General features: G+C 40.7%; 2 protein-coding genes across 6 annotated transcripts in view; both read left to right on the top strand.

Annotated features, from left to right (window-relative positions):
• The first annotated feature begins 635 nt into the window (after positions 1 to 635).
• Positions 636 to 7,181, top strand: cacul1 (CDK2 associated cullin domain 1). The gene is made up of 8 exons (XM_032553947.1): positions 636 to 1,091; positions 1,201 to 1,327; positions 2,959 to 3,061; positions 3,136 to 3,231; positions 3,305 to 3,407; positions 4,437 to 4,526; positions 4,608 to 4,746; positions 5,475 to 7,181. The coding sequence occupies exons 1-8, from the start codon at positions 785 to 787 to the stop codon at positions 5,512 to 5,514; spliced, it is 1,005 nt and encodes a 334-aa protein (XP_032409838.1). The 5' UTR covers positions 636 to 784; the 3' UTR covers positions 5,515 to 7,181.
• Positions 7,182 to 7,641: 460 nt separating this feature from the next.
• Positions 7,642 to 21,144, top strand: part of mypn (myopalladin) — a 31,736-nt gene continuing 18,233 nt past the window's right edge. For 2 of the 5 annotated variants that reach the window (XM_032553885.1, XM_032553881.1), the window contains exons 1-6: positions 7,642 to 7,833; positions 8,758 to 8,838; positions 8,934 to 9,383; positions 10,568 to 11,146; positions 20,140 to 20,315; positions 20,393 to 20,444. In XM_032553885.1, the coding sequence (XP_032409776.1) occupies positions 8,786 to 8,838; positions 8,934 to 9,383; positions 10,568 to 11,146; positions 20,140 to 20,315; positions 20,393 to 20,444 (1,310 nt within the window). In that variant the 5' untranslated portion in view covers positions 7,642 to 7,833; positions 8,758 to 8,785. The remainder of the gene's footprint in view (positions 7,834 to 8,757; positions 8,839 to 8,933; positions 9,384 to 10,567; positions 11,147 to 20,139; positions 20,316 to 20,392; positions 20,445 to 21,144) is intronic. The other 3 variants (XM_032553882.1, XM_032553883.1, XM_032553884.1) reach the window with 3 other exon arrangements.

The following is a 21,144-nucleotide window of genomic DNA, read 5'->3' as shown; positions in this document are numbered from 1 at the left end:
GCAACACAATTAGTAAGCCAACTTAGTAAGACAATTATAAAAACATGATTAAGCCTATTTTATTCGCAAATATGGGCACAGTTGTGTTAAAATCATTTATTGTTTTAAAGTGCTTACATTGTACTATAGCCCATTTATTCATACATTGGCTATGCCTGCTTATAATATTGTATTTGTTGAAAGACATCTAACCAAATCTTCAGTTCTATACTTCACTTCATAAAGTTTTAGAATATATATAATAAAATCTAATATTTATTTAATAAATTGAAAAAAGATTCTTAGTTTACTTCTGACCAAATGGCAAAACATTATCTATCTATCTATCTATCTATCTATCTATCTATCTATCTATCTATCTATCTATCTATCTATCTATCTAGCAAGTTATGTTTTTCCTAATTTTTGTTTTTATTATTTTTATTAGGGTTTTGTTATATTTAAAAAGGTAATTTAAGGGGCAGGTCCTTCGTAAGTAACACTGCGTTACATGCTGATGTAATTTGATTCACGAACACAGTTCATTTTTGTTTCTTTTTGTCACTTTTATTGGTACTACAATGGACGGGCCAACCCAACAGGTTGGAACTACATCTCCCATCGGATGATGGGAGAGGGTTCTCTGCTGTCCTGCGATACAAACTGTCGTAAAATGTGAGCTTAGAGCAGAAAGAGGGATGCACAGCACCGAGCACGGCTGAGAGTTTTTATTTGTTTTCGCTTGTTTCTGTCAGAATGTGTCAGTAGTTCTGCTCGGTTCTGGACCTCAATTGCTATCGTCAAGATGGAGGCCATGGAGGACGACAGCTCGGAGGTTAAAGACGACCACAACCACAACTATTGCGGTGGTAAAGTCAGGGCGGCGCTTAGCAGCCAGGTACCGGATGGAGTAGGAGCCCCTGAGCCCGTCTGTCCAACGGTACCGGGGGGAGAACCGGCGAAGCGGCAGGCGAAACCGTGGTCCGGTAGTCCCCGCGGGTCAAAGTTCATGGACTCGGACACAGGCAGTGAGAGCAGCGAAGTCAGCGAGCCGGACTGCTCGGCTGCTAGCACCGAGGACAAATTCAGACTCGACTCCACTTCCAAGTTTCGTAAGGGCCCGAAGAGCCGCGGTCCATCTGCAGCTCGGTTCTAGGTTCTGTTTTTACCGCTAAAGCGGTGCTTTCAGGTGACTGACCACCTCTCTCTCCCTTGACCCAGTGTTGAATGCGATGGCAGTAGAAGACTACCGGAAAAACCACTGGCCCAACCTGGAGGAGGCGATAGACCGCCTGCTGATCCAGAACTTCTCGGACCACATTTCGGTCTCCTACGCTCAGATCTACGGGTAAGACTGGATGCACACCAGGGCCGGTCCAAAATACCGTGAGGCCCCGGGGAGGGGGGAGTTGATTTGTGGGTACCGACTCTAGTTTGTGTTATTTATTAAAACAAATACCAGTAAAAGAAAAATCACAGATCATTCCTCCAACTTTCTGAGAGCGTCCTGGTACCAAAGTGAACAAAGAATTAAAGCTGCAGAATAAGTTCTGATGTAGCGAACTTTCCAATCTACTGGCTGGTCTGTGTCCTCCCAGAAGCATGAAAATCAGCCTATGGAACCCTTGCATGTTTTCTTTTTATCTGGAAATTTTGCACATGTGCAGCTCGCTGGAGGGCAAAAAGGCGAAACTTTTGCATTCTGTTTGTAGCCGGCAACAATCCAGTCAACAAAATAAAACCTGGAGATGTAGGTATTATTAGCTTAGTGCGCCACAGCAAAGGGAAAGATAACGCAGAAAAAAGTTACATGCTGCAACTTTAAAACTGTTACAGAACCACACAAAAATGTACATCTCATTGTTTTAAAGTTATTTTAATGAGATGCCAGAGCAAGGATGTTCAAAATTTGGCACCTGCCATTGATTTTATGCAGATTATAATTCAAGGATTAAACAAATTAGGACAAAACTACAACTTTTTAAATTAAAATTTACTTGCAAAAATGTTAGATGCAACATAAAGTGATCATGATCATCTTTTCCAAGCTTTCTGGTTTCCTTCTGTTGCTATGGTAACTAGGATCACATCTGCTCATTGATTTATTTGTTAAAAAAAATAATAATTAACTTTATTTGTTTAATTAAAGTAGTTATTAGATTGGAGAGTAGATAAAAAAAATTCCAACATTTCATGTGGATGAAAACATTTCTGAAACCGATCTTGTGTGTAAAATATTATTATTTTTAAACAAAATGGTGGCGACATTTGTTTTTAAAAAGACACAAGAGATGGTTTTTTTTTTTCCTTTTTAGAGAATTGGTTGTTTCTGGTGGAACATATTTATAAACAAATGCTTTTTGGTTTTATCTTTAATGCAAAATGTACTATTTGGCTTATTTTCTCATCTGAGAACGTTGTTCTTTAAGCAATTTGATTGCATGAGTAAACTCAGGTAGGTAGAAAGAATGCTGGAACTGAACCAGAAGACACTACTGCAAAGCATTACTTAAAAATTTAAACATTTCTGCAACCAGATTATTGCAGATTTCTTTATTTTTATTTTCTGGTATCAACCTGCTCTGGCCACCAGGGGGCGCCAAGCTGTTTTTACATCAGGGGTCGGCAAATACATTAATATTGTAACGGAAGGTAAACTTAAAGCACAACAGAGTCACGTGGTGCGTCATTCCATCCAGGACGCACTGCAGGGAAAATAAACATTTAATCATGAATGCTAATTATGTATACACTTAGTCATTTTGATAATAGGCTAATATAGCTAATACAAACACTGACAGATTGTTTTGCCTTCATTATAAACCTTATATAAGGCTTTTAATTTTTTGCGGCTGCAGACAGATTTGTTTTTTGTTTTTTTGGTCCAAAATGGCTCTTTCAACATGTTGGGTTGCCGACCCCTGATCTAGATCAACTAAAATGTAGGACTTGATTGTTTCCTCTGACTTGTTTTCTCAGCTACGTCTACAAGTGTGTTTGCCAGCAGCACTCTGAGCTGCTCTACAGCGACCTGACCTCCAAGATTTCAGCTCACCTGCAGCAGGTTTCCACACAACTACAGGTGAGAAAACCCAAATCCAGCGAATTACCACCAGATAAAACTAAATAAAACTAAGATATGTTGCTTATTTACAGGCCAGCCCAACTGAAAACCTGATTGAAAACTTCAACATCGCTCTGACTCAGTACTTAGCGTCTCTTCAGTGTATCGTTCCAGTGTTTATATACTTGGTAGGTATTATCTGTAACAAAAGAGAAACTTTTTTAAAGCTGGTTTTAATGTTTTTTTCTTCAACATTTTCAGAACAAGTTTTATATTGAGTCAAAACTGAACCGAGACCTGAAAGAGGATCTGATGAAGCTGTTTGCAGACCATGTTGCAGAAGAACATCTAAGCAAGTTGATGCGTGAGTGAACGTGATTATTGCAAAAGTCTTCATAACCTTTAAACTTTTTCACTCTCACACTAAAACTAACTTTTAAGTTATTTTTGGATGATTTTATGTGATGGAACAAACAAAGTTGTGTGGTTTGTTGTGTTCCTCGTATGGAGCTACATTAGGGTCGTAAGTTTGTTCAAAAATAATTTTGAAACTTAAAAAAAAAAGATTTTAAAAACTTCTTGCCTTGTTTGAGCAGAGGCCTGAAGTGTTGCAGGTTTGAAATTATGATTGACATCTACAGAGATAAATTGAGATCATAAAGTTGGAAGGAAAAAATGGGAAATTTAAATAAATAAAAGGAAATTGAAAGAATTTTGAAACTGAAAAATATAATTTGTAACAGAAAAAAATTCATGATTCTGAAAAATTTATTTTCAGTTTATGTCCCTTATGTCCATAATATGGACATAAGGGACATATTATGGACCATATTATGGACCTTATGTGGGGCTATAAAGTCTTTAAAAAAATTAGAGTATGAAAAAAACTGAAATAATTTGGAAACTGGAAAAAAAAATACTGAAAGTGGAGGAAAAAATGAAAGTGAAAAACAAAATAAATATGACTGTGAGAAAGTCTGAAAGTGAAAAAAACTCTTGAATCTTAAAAGTAGTTTTGATTTTTTTTTTTGGGTCAAAATTTACTTTTATTTTTATATTAAAATAAAGGAGCAAACCATGTGGCCCTAATTTACTTCCATACCATAGCTTACAGGATGCTGTTTGTTCTCCAACAAACCTTATTAGTATCTAGGATAGGGGTGTCAAAAGTTTTTGGACATCAGTTGAAAACTAATCCCAGCCTCCAAAAATATAATTTTTAAAAAATAAAAATGTTTTTATTTCTAACCTACTTGATAACGAAGATGAAATAATTTTTTTGTAGGAAAGGGATCACAGATCAAATGTTTTTTTTCTAGCTAAGGAAGTGTGAATACTTTCCTAAAGCACCAGCCGTCCTGTTAATTTTCCAGTTTTTTTTTTTTTTTTTCAGCTCTGCTCATTAAAGCTCACTCCATGCCGTTCCAAGTGCAGCCGTCGACGATGGCCAGCGTGGTGAAAGGCCTGCACAGCCTGCGACCAGGTGGCCAATCAACGTTTTTAACGAAAGAGATCAATAACTTTAACATCTTTCTGATGGATAAATGTTTTGTTTCTGTTTCAGAGTGGGCCCAGCTCGCTCCGGCCCTCTTCTCCAGCTTCATCCCACAGATCCACCCCCCCGCCATGGAGTCGCAGCTGCCCGATTACGCCGACTGCGACCGGAAGCTGCAGATGGAGCTCTCCATGAACGGCTTTCCACGGCTAGTTTCCCTCCACTTCACACCAATCAATCAATAAATCAATCAAATTTATTTGTGTTGCACATTTCAGCAACAAGGCTTTTCAAAGGATTCTATCATGAAAACACAAAAATAAAAATCATTAAAGTCAAAATGCAGTCACCAGAAAGGTTGGTATAGTTAACAAAAGTCATTTTTGTGAATTGAAATAAATAAAAACGGCAGTTTTCACCAGCTGTCAACAAATTATGGGACTCCATACTGGCGACAATTACGCTAGCCCACAAAATGGCAACCGCAAAAGTTGGAATAATTTATTCAATAAAAATTTTATATATTTTTTGAAAATTTTCTCTTCTTCCTAGTGTTCATTACCCAAACTTAATCATAATACTTTATTCATTTTTAGGTGCGAAATTAAAAAATGTCAAAGTATAAGAAAATTTATAAAAACAAAAAAATATTTAAAAAATAGTGTGTTTGCACTCTAAAAAGAAATTAAAACTATCTGAATTAGACAAAAAGTCACAAAACTATAGTGAAAAACCCCAAAATATTTTAACTTTAGTCACCAGTTAAGGCCTTGAAATCACAACTGACATCTACGGAGCGACATTTAGGCAAAATGTTTGTGAAAACTTTGAAAGTTGAAACTGAAAACAAATTTTAAACAGGAAAAAAAAGGATTTGAAGGAAAAAAATCTGAAACGTTGTTTTCTTTGTTTTGGTTATTTGTTTTCTGTCTCCAGGGGCGACCAATCCCGCAAACGTGCCAGCGAAGACTCCTGATGGCGCCGGCTCTGTTGCAGAACTCTACTGTGCCTCCTACAGATTGAGCCCACTCGCTGCTCTAAATACACACTCAACATTGCCTCACGTTCGTCTCTGTTGATGCGACGCCACAAAAACACTGTGAACGACACAACGACCGCAACCTTCTTCATTTTGATGCAAGGGAGGGAAAATCGACACTCTCAGACTTCCATACAGGTTCTTCCCTCTCTGATTCCAGCTGCTGTGATTTGCGTCTGCAGCTGAAAATCCTGTGAATGTTTGATACATAAGGGGCTAATAAACACTTTCTAGTTGCTGCTAACCATAATCTTTGTGTTTAAATCCCACAAATCGCTTGTTACAGAAAAAAAAACCAAACGTAAGACCTCTGTTGCAATTCTCTACTTTTACGTTGCCTTTAACGCATAACTAACAAAATAAAACGTTTGCCAAAGAGGAGCAGAAGATATTTAACTTTTATATGTGATGCTTTTCATTCAGGCTGCTCCCTCCCTTTAACGTTTGCACCGATCAGCCATTACCAGTGCATCTTCACATCAGCTGTTAACTTATTTCTGTAATGTAAGATAAAAGTTGTAAATTATGTTGATTTGCTAATTACAGAATGATGGATGTAAAGAGTTTAATTCTGTTGATTTAATGAAAGCATCAAATTAGGTTTTTTTGAAAATTGCAGCTATTTTTTTAAACTCTCTCCTGCAACACTTTTTTCCCCTTCCACTAAACTTTCTGTTGAATGCAGCAGCTTCTTTTATGCTCCTTCACTACAAAACCCCCAATTTTACTCAGGATTTCTGGTCTATTCATTGTAAATGTCTTGTATTACAAGACATTTACAAAACTAACTTAAGTTACTTTTCAGCAGGAAATTGGAGCTTGTTTAAAATTAATAATCCATACAAAAAAAAGAGAATTATGACTTTAATCTCAAAATTTTGACTTTTTGCAGAATTCTAATTTTAATCTCAAAATTCTGATTTTTCTCCAAATTCCAACTCCAAAGATTAAAGTCTGAATTCTCTTTTTCTTTTGTGGCCCTAATCTTCTTCCATACCATCCAGACTAACATCTTATTTCCTTTTTCATTTATTTTTTGTTCCTCTGCTCTGCTTTTAGCCTTACATGCACAATTTGCAGATTTTTTCCAGAAAGTGCCAGAAATCCTTGTGAACCTTTTGATATCCCAGATTCCATTTCTTCATGGATCTGATGAGTCTTTATGCAAACGTTAAGATGTATAGCTTGTTTATAATGTATATAGTTTGCCACTGCTGCATTTTCCTCTAATAATCTGATGAGTTTTGATACAAGCTCTTACACTGTTTTAAGTGTAAATCGACGCTCTACTTTTCTCTTTCTGTCTTGTTTTTTTCTAAAACTTTTTGATGAAGTAGAGAAAGTAAAGTTTCAACACTGGATGTAAACAGTTATAGCTTTCCTCCAACAGAATGAGAAACAGTTTGTGTTTGTGGAAAATGTTTACAGAGAAACCGACCTGCACGGGAAAATTCTCGTCTAGTTTCAGGAGGAAAACAATGTTTGGGTTTCCAGATATTTTTTTTTTTCTCTCAGCTCTGTTTTTACACGATAAATTAATTTCTGATGATCCAGATTGTTTGCTTTTCTCTGCCAGATTTTTAATAAAAGATGCACAAAGAAAATTTTTTGGTTTTTCTATCAGTTTATCCAGGAATACTTCATCTGTCTATCATTTATTCTCTCCATTCAAACATCCATCTCTTCATCCATCTATCATCCACTCATCCAAAAATGAACCATTTATCCATCCAAATCTTCATCCGACATTTTCTCCATCCATCTGTGCATCAAACCATTAATCCATCCAACATTTTCTCTGTCTGCCCATTCGTTCATCGAACAATTTATGCGTCCATCCATTTAAATTTGAGTTCTGAAATAACCAGAGAATTCTGGGAATCTGAGTTTGTTAACCTGTCAAACTCTGGATGTCAAACTCTGGAATGAACTCTGTGGTTCATTCAGAATATAGAGGCCCTTTACCCCCCTCTCCCCCCTCTCCTCCTCCGTCCAATGAAGCGGGTCGCCACCCAGAGACACATGGGTCCCGTCCGGCCCCAAAAATAACCCTGCCGCCGCCGCGCTGTCAAATGCTGCCACTTTCTCCGCTGGTCGCGGCTCCTCCGCTGCTGATTTTCCTCTGAACTCCGAGCCGGTGGCGGTGTGAGGGAGAGCAGCTGCCTGAATCCGGGACTTCTCCAGGTGGCCGGAAGACTGGGACCCCCCTCCAGCAGCAGCACAGGTGGTCAGAGACCAGCTGGGTCTATTCTGAAGGTAAACCCGACCCGCCCCCATTTTGTTTGGCCTCTCTCTCTCTTTGTGCCGGTGGCTTATCTCCCCTCAGAAACAAGCTTGGCTCTATTTCTGTAATGAAACGGGACGGGTGTTATCGTCCTCTGCAGCGTCCTGATAATTACACTTCTGTTGTTGTAACTCAATAAATCCTGGTTGGAGCTGATCAGAATCAGGCCCAAACGGATAAAAGATTTTTTGTGTTGATTTTCTGCTTGTAAACTGACCCCCCCAGCCCAACTTTGCTATTATTAGATGTGACGCGCCTGTTTGCAAAGTATTAATGCTCACAACAGCTGCAGCCTGTTGGAAGGGCATCGCTCCTCCTCCTCAATTTGCGCTTCTTTTTTTGTCAGCAGCATTTGCGAGCTTTTTTTCCACGTCTGTTTTCGGTAACCTGCATCATACCTGAAGAGGAAAATCCGTTCTCAGTGAAAACGTCATCCAGGTGTTAGTGCGAGGTGGACAGAGAGAACCGATCCGGGGTCAGGAACCCGATTCCCCCTGCGGAGGAGCAGGAGGCCTGAGGAAGGCCGCAATCCGGCTAAAATAAAATACTATTTTTACTACACGCCTTCATTTCAGGAGTAATGCGAATTACAAGATTATTGTGTGGTCATTGTACTTTAACTATTTAATATTTATGTTTCAACCACAAGCTTTGATGGGGTTTTTTTTAGGGCATTTTATGCGAAAAACCAACACATTGTGGCGTATAATTGAGGGAAAAGAAAATTACTAATTAGGACTGCAGCTAACAATTAATGGAATAACAAATGCAACATTCTACATATTCGAATCATTTAATACAATATCAGAAATGTATTATTATTATTATTATTATTATTTATTTTTGTTATTTTGTTAGTTTTGTTTGTTAGTATGGATAACTTTGCTTGTTCCCAGTCTGCTGGATCTGATCAATCCGAACAGGATGGAAATGATAAAAACAAATGGGATTAAAAAAGGAGTCAATGTGGGAGAACTGTAAGGAAATGTTTGAACCTTTTTTATAATACCCTCCGTTTTCGTGCTTATGAACCCATTTATTAGCGTTTGGAACTGATGTGTGGCCATTTCAGCAGCATGGAGGACGACCCGGAGCAGCCTCCGTCTCTCTCCCAGCTGCTGAGGGTGAGCTACGAGGCCCGAGCCCAGCACCGCCACGACGAGACGAGCCGCTCCGACGCTCCGTCCTCCCGCCTCCAGATTTACGGCTCTCTGAAAGCCAAAGGCGACGAAACCGTGGGCCACAACGACGCCCAGTTCCCAGACCTGTCAGCCTTCCTCAGCCAGGAGGAGCTGGATAAGAGTGTGAACTTGGCCTGCCAGGCCATCGGACACGAGACCCGAGACGAGAAAGGCGACGTAAAGGCCGCTGTGACGTCAGGAACCGCCGCCATAAGTGACGCCACCAACCACCTCTCCCAAAACACAGTTTCTTTATCCGCCGTTGCTCCGGTGTCAAACCACTTACTTGCGTCTTCATCCGCCAGGTTCACAGCTGACAGGAAGACGCACAGCAGGCAGAGGTGGGTACAGTAGCCCAGTTAGAGAAGCATATTTTTACTCAAGTAAAAGTAGACAGTAGCCGTCCACTGCACCGTTACGCTGCAAAAACAATCTTACCGAGTATTTTTCTGCAGTTTCTAGTGCAAAAATCTTATCACACTTGAAATAAGAGAAAACTAACTTTTAAGTATCGTTCCAGCAAGATGTAGGAGCCTATTGTAAGTAAATAATTTCTTAATATTGATGAAAAAGTTCTAGTTCCACTAGCAGATTGACTATCAATTTGCCCTGCGCCGTTACCTAGCAACGCCAGCCAAGCCCAGCCCGTTACCTAGCAACCCAGTTCTAGTTCCACTGGAAGATTATTTCACTTATAACCTGGTAAAAATGTTTTGTTATAAGTGAAGTAATCTACCAATAGAGGTAGTACTTTTCATCAACATCAGGGAATTAGTTATTTAAAACAAGCTCCTATATCTTGCTGATAAGTTAGTTTTAAGTTAGTTTTGTAATAATTCAGGTGTACTAAGATATTTGCGCTAGAAACTAGACCAACAATACTTCGTAAGATTTGGTGTTTTTGCATTGTGGTAAAAGGTCTACTCAAGTACTGAGTAATTGATCAAATTAACAATTATTTAATATTTAAAAATAACGTAATCAGACAGAACAAAATGACTTTGGAAAGTTTTGTATTTTAAGAACCAAAATGACAATAATTCATATAAGTAACAAAAAATAATAAATCAGGCCAATAAATTTTTTCCAAATCAGTTTCTTTCAATAAAAAACTTATGAGACTTTAACAAAGGCTGGAATTGTGTCTGTTTATGGTGAATTTCTGGTTAAAACATGTTTGTTTTTCATTCAGTGGGTAGAAAATCCAGCAGTTTTTACTCAAATAAGAGCAGAAATACTTCATAATGAAATTGTTCAAGTAAAAGTAAAAAGTAAAGCATAGTAAAAATACTCCTAACAGTACATTCTTTCAAAAAAGTTACTAAAGAAAACATAATTGAGTAAATGTAACTAGAAACTACCCAACTCTGCTCTGGTTACCTAGCAACAACTTGCTTTGTCACAAGCAGATTCAAGTTCCCCCAACTCCGGTTACCGAGCCAAAATAGTAAAAATACTCTGAAAAATTAAAGAAGTAAATGTAATTGAGTAAATGTAACTAGTTGCTACCCAATTCTGGCAACAGGCAAGACAACATGATGAGGGACAGTGTGGACGCTAGCGAAGGACTCAACGACACCAACAGTCTGGCAAAAAGCTCCCTGTACGGTCCGGAGACCCAGTCCAAGAAGGAGTTCCTCAACAAGGCGGCGGACTTCATCGAGGAACTGTCTTCCCTCTTCAAGGCCAACAGCTCCAAGCGGGTCCGACCGAGAGCTTGCAAGGCCCACCGGACCAGGATCCAGAGCAAAACCCAAACGGACGATGCAGTTTACCCCATCAGCCCTGACAACAGGGAGCGCGCTGCCATGCCTGTGGAGGGGGAGCAGGAAACACCCGGCCCGGCGGCGGCCCGGCAGGACCCGGGGAGCGGGCGATTGGAGTTTCAGAACTGCACGGTTCCTAAAGAGGAGCAGTTTGACTGCGTTTCTCAGGAAATGGAGGATCTGGACGAAAGCCTGGCGCCGAAAGAGAGTCCGAATCACACGGAGCCGGCGTGTGAACCTCCACATTTCATCCTGAAGCTGAAGAGCAGGGAGGTTCCTGAAGGCACCAAGGTCCAGCTGGACTGCATCGTGAGGGGACATCCTGTCCCTGAAGTCCGGTAAGAAAAAATAAACTGCTTAAAGGGGCAGCATTATGTGTTTTCCAGGTGTATAGTGCCATATTATAGCATAATTAAGTAACTGTTATCATCAATTGTTATATATCAAATATGACTTAAAAGAAATTTGACATTGTAATTTAACCCCTTAAAATTGGGCCTCTGTCTCTTTAAAAACTCCCGCTGTTTCTGAAACTCTGCCTTTAGGAAATCATCACAACATGGCTCCTCTATTAACCCTTTATCAACATTTTCACCAGGGTTGCTGTGAGAAGTAGCTCCTATCATGAGTGCAGTTCCACGTGTTTGCTAATTGCTGCTGGCTAGTCTGAAGGAGCTACGGGAGGAGCTGCGCCTTGAAGGCGGGTCTGGGTCCTTCCCGGCATTTTGCTCAGCTGAATGGTTGCCATGGAGATTAAAGGATTTCTCAAACATGTATGAAAGAATCAAATCAACAATCCAGCAACACAAAGAACCCAGAAAGTATTATATATTTATAGATATATTTTGAACAAACTATGGCCCTGATGTAGCTCCATATTATTCAGCTTTATGTAACTTGTCAAGTCTCCCATCAAGAGAGAAACTGAGAATGTTTCACTGACACTTTCAGAATCACGTGAAGAGTTGATACACATATCTTCCTTTGCCAGCTATCAAATAATCACTGAACGGATTAGGAGTTCGGAAGGAAGATGCTGTTTGTTCTTGGGCCATCCTGACAGAAGTGACATGTGATGATGGCCAGCAGCTGGTCCTGGTTCTGAATGGTGTGTGTGTGTGTGCATGTGTGTGTGTGTGTTGAATGGAGTAAATTGTGAAAACAATCAGTCAGAGTTGTCCACAGATCGCTCCTCCGTACAACTAATCATCAGAATGCGCTAACATGTGATGTTATTTCTCACGCTGCATTCAGCTGGTTTCCCGTCTGTGTTGTTGGGTTTCCTCCCAGAGCAGCTGAGCCGTCGGACTATAGGGGGCATGGGCTTGTTGGTCCTCCTGAACATTGTTGAGCCTCTAACTTATACGTGTCCGTGGAGAATGTAGCTGCCGGCCATTTTTAGACCGGACTGGCAACGCGAGCTGCAGTCCTGTCTGATAATGGACCGGCTCGGCTCTTGACGGAACTGTGAGGCGCTCGGTGAGATTACTTGAATAGTTTTTGCTCAGATGATGCATTTATGAGTTTGTGTTGACATTCAGGTGACCTCTGTTTCACAGTTAGCTCATTTTGTTGTGGTTCATGGTGAAAGTTGTGACGTTGACTGACTGTAGGGCAGCATCTAGTGATTAATCGTGTAAAAAAAAATAAATTACACATTCTGCAGAGTTTTCATTTAATTTTTATAAATCAATCAAAATGTAGTTTTTGTACACTTTTGGCTTAATTACGGCTATGACTATGTTGTTCTTTCACCAAATAAATAATTGCTTACTAAATTAGTTTAGTACGATTATTTCAATAATCGATTAATTGTGATTAATCGTTTCAGCTCTGCACCAAAGCGTTTTTATGCATTTAAAATACATTCAAAGATGCAAATATCCATGTTTAAATAATAAAGTAAACATTTCATTGCCTAAGATGCAACAACATGGCATTCTTTAAGTGAATTTTTGATTATTTGAAGCAAAGGATTCATCTGCAGCTAAACAAATACTTCAAACATTAACATGTGAAAAGCTCTGCCCTTTCTCCTCGACTTAACATTGATACAATGTATGGCTGATCTGTTGTTTATGTTTTGAATTAAGCAATTAATAGTAATTAAAGGATTTTTATTTTTGAACCAGGTGAAGCTAAAACTGCCACTTGAAGTCCTATAGGTAGAAAATATTGACAGAAAAAAAGTATTTTCTTAAACTTAAATGAAAAAATTAGGAATTTTTGTACAGTTTTGGCTTAAATTCCACTCTGAGTGTGTTATTCTTTCAACATTTTGCCTTTTTATATACTCCAGTTAACAAATAATCAATTTGAGTAATTGATTAATCATGATTAATCCGATTAAAGGTTTCAGTCCTATTTGGCTGCTTTTGCCGTTTTAGCTGTGAGTTGTCTCACTTCAAGGAGCCGACGTCATTGTAAAGTGCTGTACTGTCTGTCCACATTCTGCATTGTGTGTACTCTGAGTCTATGTTTAGTGTCGTGCGTAAGGTCAGTGAGTCGGAGAGGAAACCTCCTCTCTGGTTCTGATCTCAGGAGGGAAAATAGCCCAGCAGGTGCAGCCAGGCCGGGTCTTCGCCTTCATGGGCCAACCGCCTCCTCCTCTGCTACTCATGCTTTCAATTTAGCCCCTTACTCATCAGAAGCGGCTCCGCTTGGACCCCACAGCTGTTGTTTTGGGATTGAAATCCCGCGTGTGTGGCTTTTTCTCTTCCTGCTACCACAGAACCGTAAAAGCTTAGATCACTGTCCGGTTTTTTGCGCGCGGACAGGTTTATTGCTGAGCGATGACACCATCATACGCTTCTTGTTTGGCCATTGGTTGGATTTTATGAAGTATCAAGGCCTCATCCTCTGAAAATAGACGCATGCTGACGTAGAGGTATGTTGCTGCTCCGGACGGAGGAGTTTGATGTTAACAGTTATAGATTTACAATTAAAATGTGGCTTTATGCCACATTATGTCAAATGTGGCATAAAGTACGTCAATATTTCTCCTTCTCTTTCAAATTTCACTTGGTTTACCGGTGCTGGTGATGCACCGGTGTTGCAGTAAAAAAGATGCGACTTGCTCATGAAAATCTTTAACTGTTGGCCAGCTGGTGGGAATCAGACCAGAAACAGTTAAATGGGAGCAAAAAAAGACACAACAACCACCAACATCTTATTTGACACACAAAACTGTAAATAAAATGTGTGTTATGTTTGTTTTCAGCCCACATTAGTTATAGCTCCAAGTCATTTGGTGCAACCCCACCAGTTTTCCACAAATTCAGAAATCCGATCCTTTTTACCTCTGCCAAATAGTTTAATCTCAGTCCGGTTGGGTGGAGACACGTCAGTATTGTCACTGATTCTCAGTTAGTTTTATATCTGGATCATGAGGTGCCATTTGTAAAGTTACACAGTCAAAATCTAGCAGCAATAATTTGGATTATTTATCCTGTCATAAGAGAAGACATTTGTATTTACATATTTATAAATGCCACAGTTTCAAACTAATTATTTAGTTTACAAACTATCAAGCTACAAACACAAATTTACTAAACATTTTTAGTTTGAAGCAAAAATATTTAGCATAGCTGTCATGGTATGAGGGAAGACAGGAGAAGCTATCCGGTTGAAAAGCGGTGCTCTTTATTGTTGCTTCTAACATCAGGTAACAACATGAACTACTTCTTATTCGAACTCGTTTCTGTGTCCTTTCCTAGGGCTCCCCCAGTGGTCAGGAAGTGTAACTACCGTTACTCTAAATGTACAACAGAAACTAATCTCGCGACATCTCCCTTCTTTTAAAGTTAAAGATTGCAAGATCGCAAAATCTGCAAGTTATTTCAATGTCTTAAAGGATAGTAAATAGTACATTCTCTAATACAATTAATTACTCCAATTAACTCAATCTTTAACTGTCACATTTCTTTCAACAAAGGCTTCTTGTTTTCAGAACTTTTTTTTTCCATAACAGCCTTAACAAATTCCATACAAAACAATACAGGACATCACAGGGGTAGACTGCCCTCAGCCCTGATAGGGATTATTATGCCCTTTTAAACCTTCTAGTCTCTGAATCTCAGAGGCAGCTTTATTTCGCGTCCCCTGGAAGTTGTCCTCACAGGAGTAGATGGTGGGAAGGAAGATTCTGAAGGAGGGCTCGCTACTGGCTGATTTGATGGCTGTTCAGATGAAATGGCCACCTCTGTAGCTGGGGATCTGCAGTTCTGTTGTGGCACTGCAGACTCAGCCAAATGCTGTGCTACAGGAATATCGGTCGCAGGAACCTCCTGAAGGTGACGTCTGTTGCGACGGGTCACGCTCCCGTTGGCCATTTCTACAAGATAGGATCTTGGCTCTTTGGACTTGCTGATGACTTTGGCAGGCGTTGTCCACCCTTTTCCCCATCAAGTTTCACTCTCACATTTTGACCAGGGAGAAGGTCGGGAAGAGGGCGAGCTGAATATCTGCGGTTGTAGAAGGATCTGTAAGAATCTTTAGCCTTGGCATCCTTTAAGTAAACTAGGTCTGGGTTGACTGCGCTTGGCATCAATGTTTTTTCCAGGACAGGAACAGTGGTGCGGATCTGTCGGCCAGTCATAAGTTGCGCTGGACTGTAACCTGTTGCCGCTACCGGTGTGGAGCGGTAACTCATAAGGGCTAAGCAGAGGTCAGGTTGTTTAAGCACGTGCTTAGCGGTCTGAACAGCCCTTTCTGCAGCTCCGTTAGATTGCGGGTAATGGGGGCTTGAGGTTATGTGAGTGAACCCATACCTCTGCTTGAATTCTTGGAACTCTGTCGACGTAAACTGTGTCCCATTGTCGCTGACAAGTTCTAGTGGGATGCCCCATCTCACAAACATGTGTTTGAGCTTGTTGATAACTTGAGTGCTGGAAGCGGTGGTGAGGGAAGCGATTTCAATGTCCCTGGAAAAATAATCAACAGCAACAAGATACGTCTTACCCTCAAGCACAAACAGGTCGACTCCAATTCTCTGCCATGGACCACTGGGCAGGGAAGTTGTCATCAGTGGTTCATGTCTCTGTGTAGGTTTGTGCTCTCTGCAAAAATCGCAGAACTTCACCTTGCTTGTAATCTGTGCACCAATCTTCGGCCACCACACTGTCAACTTCGCACGCTCACGACACTTGGTGAGGCCTTGGTGGCCTTCATGTAGTTGGTCTAAAACACCAGCTCGGAGTGCTGTTGGAACTACAATGCGGTCGTGATAAAGGACCAGCCCATCTAACTCTGATAGGTGACTTCTGACTGCATAGTATCTGTGCAGTAGTGAGCTCTCTGCCATATAGCGAGGCCACCCTTTTCTGATAAACATGATTACTTTTTGAAGTTCAGCATCAGTTCGTGTAGTCTGGCGGAGTTCCTCCAGCTTTGGTGACCTGATTGGCTTGCTAGCCACCATAGTGTTGACGTATGCCTTTACTTGTGTTTCAGTTTCTGGAGTAGAACTGTCTTCCAACGGATGTCTGGAGAGTGTGTCAGCGACTACGAGCTGTTTACCGGGAACATGTTCAGCAGTGACATTGAACCTCATAAGACGCATAAGTAGTCTCTGGCATCTTAGTGGTGTTTTGTCAAGATCATAAGAGTTGATCAGTGGTACCAGTGGCTTATGATCGGTTTGTAACCGGACGTGGCCCATCCCTTGTATGTAGCGAGCAAAACGTTCACAGGCCCAGACTGACGCCAGACACTCTTTTTCAATTTGTGAATACCTCTTCTCTGTATCCGTAAGTGTGCGCGAGCAAAAGGCAACAGGACGCAACTCCCCCTCATGGTCTTGTAACAGAGCAGCACCAAGGCCATAACTGCTGGCATCGGCGCTAACCACTGTCAGTTTGTTGGCGTCGTAGTAGCAAAGGGCTGGCGCAGCTATGAGCATTGCTTTGGCCTTGTTGAATGCTCGCTCCTGGGGTTCATCCCAAACCCATGCAGTCTCTTTCTTGAGCAGATTAGTCAGTGGGTACAGCACTGTAGACAGACCTGGCAGGAATTTCCCCACATAGTTCACCAGCCCAAGCACCTGTCTCAGCTGCTCCACATTTGAAGGACAAGGCATTCTAGCAATAGCATCCACTTTGCTCTCATCAGGCTTTACACCGTCAGCACTAATGATGTGTCCGAAGAACTGCAGTTCAGTTTTCCCAAAGTGACACTTGGCCCTGTTCAACTTAAGACCGGACGCCTTGATCGTCCGCAAAACTGCATCGAGTCGGCGGTCATGTTGCTCTTTGGTAGATCCATAAACCAGAATATCGTCCATCACGACCACAGTCCCTTCCAGGTTTTTAAGTAGATTACTCATCAGTCGCTGGAAAATCTCAGGAGCAGATGTAATCCCGAATGGTAAGCGTTTGAAGCAAAACCGGCCCATTGGGGTAATGAATGTGGTCAGTCTTTGGCAGCTGGGGTCCAATGGAATTTGCCAAAACCCACTAGAGGCATCCAGAGTGGAGAAAATCTTGGCTCCCGCCAGTTTAGGTGTTATGTCATCTAATGTAGGTAAAATGTAGCGTTCCCGCTTAACGCCCTTGTTCAATCGTTTTAAATCTACACACACCCTAACTTCGTCCTTGTTGCGTTTTGGAACAGGCACCATTGGGGCACACCAATCTGTTGGTTCGGTGACCTCCTCAATGATCCCAAGATTTAGCATCCGCTTTAGTTCTTTCTCCACCTTTGGAAGGAGGGGAAAAGGGACTCGGCGTGGCGTACTGACGCTGTATGGAATTGCCTCTTCCGCCAGCTCAATTTGAACTGCCGCACAGTTCAGTATTCCTATTTCCCCGAACACGTCACTGGATAACAAATAGTCACCACTGATGGCATTGACTCGTTTGACCAGTCCCATTTGCTTTGCCACTGCTCTGCCTAATAGGTTACTGACAAACTGTCCTTTAATAACCGTAATCCAGTACTGGTATTTCTGACCGTTGTGTGTGGTGGTAGCGAGGAACGTGCCCACGCATCTGACTTTTCCACCTGGACTGTACACTGTTGATCTGGATTTATGCAGTTTTGGTTTTTTCTGCAGATTATTGAAAGTTGCGTCTGTCATGACTGTGGTATCAGCACCAGTGTCGATTTTAAAATTCACTGGGCTACCATTCACCAGCAGCTCTATGTCCCAGTCGATGTCTGAGTCTGACTCCTCGATGACATTTGACTTTGCTGCTGCCCTAAGGAACAGTTCACCAATAAAGAATGAATCCTCATCCGAACATGTAGCAGTTTCAGCTCTGACTTGTTTTAGCATTTTAGTTTTACACACAGCCTCAAAATGTCCCATTTTGTTACACTTTCTGCATTTTTTTATTTCGGGCAGGACAGTTTTCTTTTCTGTCGTGCATCCTATCGCATCTCTGACAGTTCTGTCTATTCTCGCCATACGTCTGTGCTTGTTTCTGCCGTGGTTTCACGAAGCTCCTCCTTGTGCTGCTAAACTGTTTCTGTCTCACCTCATTCACTGTAGTTTCCAGGCGCTCCGCACTTTGCTGTTTCACTTGTTCACTCTGACGTGCTAGCTGGATGGCTCTCTCCAGAGTCAGGTCCGCTTCTAGTTGAAGTCTTTGAGAAACCTCTTTATCCATTATTCCAATAACGATCCGGTCCCGAATCTGCTCGTCTTTCCCCACGCCGAACTCGCAGTGCTGCGCGAGCTCATATAAGCTCCGCACAAAAGCTTCCACTGTCTCACCGGCCCTCTGGCTCCGTTTGTGAAAACAGGCGCGGTCATGGATGACGTTTCTTTTCGGAACAAAGTGTTCGTCAAACTTCTGCATCACTAGGGCGAACTCATACTCTGGATGTGGCATATCCTCCGTTGCAGCAGGAAACACGAAAGAGCCGTAAATAGGTTCGGCATCCCTCCCCATGGAGTACAGGAGCGAATTTACCTGCACCTCGCTGCTCTCCCTGTCGAGTTTCGACGCAACTCTGAAGCGGGAGAATCTCTGCCGCCATGTCAGCCACTCCGCAGGCTGCGTAAAGTCAAACGGCTCCGGAGGTCCAAACTTTGCCATTGTGCTCTCTCTGTAGGCGTTTAAGTCCTTAATTCTGACACCATGTCATGGTATGAGGGAAGACAGGAGAAGCTATCCGGTTGAAAAGCGGTGCTCTTTATTGTTGCTTCTAACATCAGGTAACAACATGAACTACTTCTTATTCGAACTCGTTTCTGTGTCCTTTCCTAGGGCTCCCCCAGTGGTCAGGAAGTGTAACTACCGTTACTCTAAATGTACAACAGAAACTAATCTCGCGACAATAGCTAAATATACTTAGCAATGTTAAATTTAGCCAAGCTAGATATTTAGCCCCAAAGTAAATGCTTTGCTAACTAAATATTTAGTTTGTAAATTAAATACTTAGCTTGTTTAGATTGCTAACTGTTTATTTTGAATCTAAATATTTAGTTAGCAAGTTAAATATGTAGTTCACAAACTAAATATTTGGCTGGGCTAAATCTTTTTTTCATAACATATCTAATCTATTTTAATTGATTTTATTTCTGTCTTTCTTTTCTTAAAAAGAAGTAATTGATGAGAAATATTTTCATAAAGTAGATTTTCAGTCTCTCCACTGTGACTTGTACGGCAGGGCATTAGGGCCAATTTAGTGTAATTCTTGCTTATTTACAAGAATACAGTCACAACAAAGATGCAGTTTTACCAGAGAATCATCTTAAAATTATGAGAAAAAAAATTGAGAGAAAATCTTGGATAATTAATTTAGTTTTTTGTGTTGAAGTTCTTGTTAAATTACTACTTCATTCTTCTAATATTAAGACTTTATTCTCGTATTACTATGCCGAGAATAGTCATAGCAATACGACTATGACATTTTCACTTTATTTAAAAAAAAAAAAGAAATATATTTAAAACACGAATATATAATTGTAGATTTGACCTGAATTTAAAGTACAAATAAATGCAACCTGTAAAACATGGTTCTCAAACAAGATGGCCGCCTTCAGTGCTGACGTCACTCTGAACTATGAAAACCCAAGGAGTGTATTGGTGGGGGGAAAAAATTAGATTTTTCAAAAAGTTAATCTTCAAAAACCAAAAAGGACTAATTGATAAAAATCTGTTTATTGCCCAACCCTGCCTGAAGCCTCCACAGAGCAGATTAAATTACACGAACCGTTTTTTCTTAGAAGTATCAGAGTAAAAGTGTCCAAATGCAAAATTATGCCACACTTTTCAGATTTGTAATCTTAAAAGAGTTTCTGAATAAGTAACTTTCCTGTACTGTGGTGAGATCCTGAGATGAACGAATAAAAACGGAGGTGGTTTACTTCCGTTTTCACTTCCAGGTGGTTCTGCGAGGGAAAAGAGCTGGAAAACAGCCCTGACATTCAGATCATCACCAGCGGCGAGCTTCACTCTCTGGTCATAGCAGAGGCGTTTGAGGAAGACACCGGCCGATATTCCTGCTTCGCTTCCAACGTCTACGGGACGGACTCTACGTCGGCTGAGATCTATGTTGAAGGTGAGGCTCGCATTTATTTAAAGCATCAGATAATCACTTCTTCAGAGCTTTATTCACACGCCTGTCTCATTCTTCAGGTGCTTCCTCTTCAGACTCTGAGGCTGAACAGCGATTTGATCATGTAGCCCAGTGAGTTTTACTGTCATGACATCAATCTGGTCAGAAATTTACCTTCTGATAACTAAATATTTTTTATTTTATCAATTTATTTATTTAGCTGCCATTTTTTATCCATTAATCATTATTCGTCATTAAGTAATTAACTAACATAATTAATTTATACCATGAAGAAAATTTTAAAACTATGTCAATAACAGTTTACAGCAGGGACGTAAACATGTTTGAGTTTACTGGGAGCAGTGATGGTTATAAAGTCTAACAGTTGGTTTATTAGATTAAAATTAGTTTCAATCGATTAGACCTTCTTTCAGTGTTGTAGTTTGGCCGCCATCCAGCAGAGGACGCTGCTGGTCATCCTCCAGCGGAGCCAGTTGATGCAAGATGGCGGCCGAACCAGAACGGGAAAGAGAAACGGTCCGAACAGAATCCGCTGTGGGGTGAAAAAAAAAAATCACTTAGTGTGGCTCTGTTCTGAAATAGAAACACTCGACAAACTCCTTAAGTTTCACTTTAATAGCTTTTTATTCATCTCTACCAAATATTACCGATGTGCTACGAAGGTTAATAACGTGAGAAAAACACAATTTTCTGTTTATTCAGTAAATATTTAATACTGCTGACACAAAATAATAATTTAATGATGTTTTTTGTTCAATTTAGCTTGTTATGACAAATGTAACGCTTTATGTTACAGAAAGACTCGACACAA

Source organism: Xiphophorus hellerii, chromosome 22 (genome assembly GCF_003331165.1).
Source record: "Xiphophorus hellerii strain 12219 chromosome 22, Xiphophorus_hellerii-4.1, whole genome shotgun sequence".
In the NCBI taxonomy this organism is placed as follows: Eukaryota; Metazoa; Chordata; class Actinopteri; order Cyprinodontiformes; family Poeciliidae; genus Xiphophorus; species Xiphophorus hellerii.
This window is presented reverse-complemented; position numbering and strand designations above follow the sequence as displayed.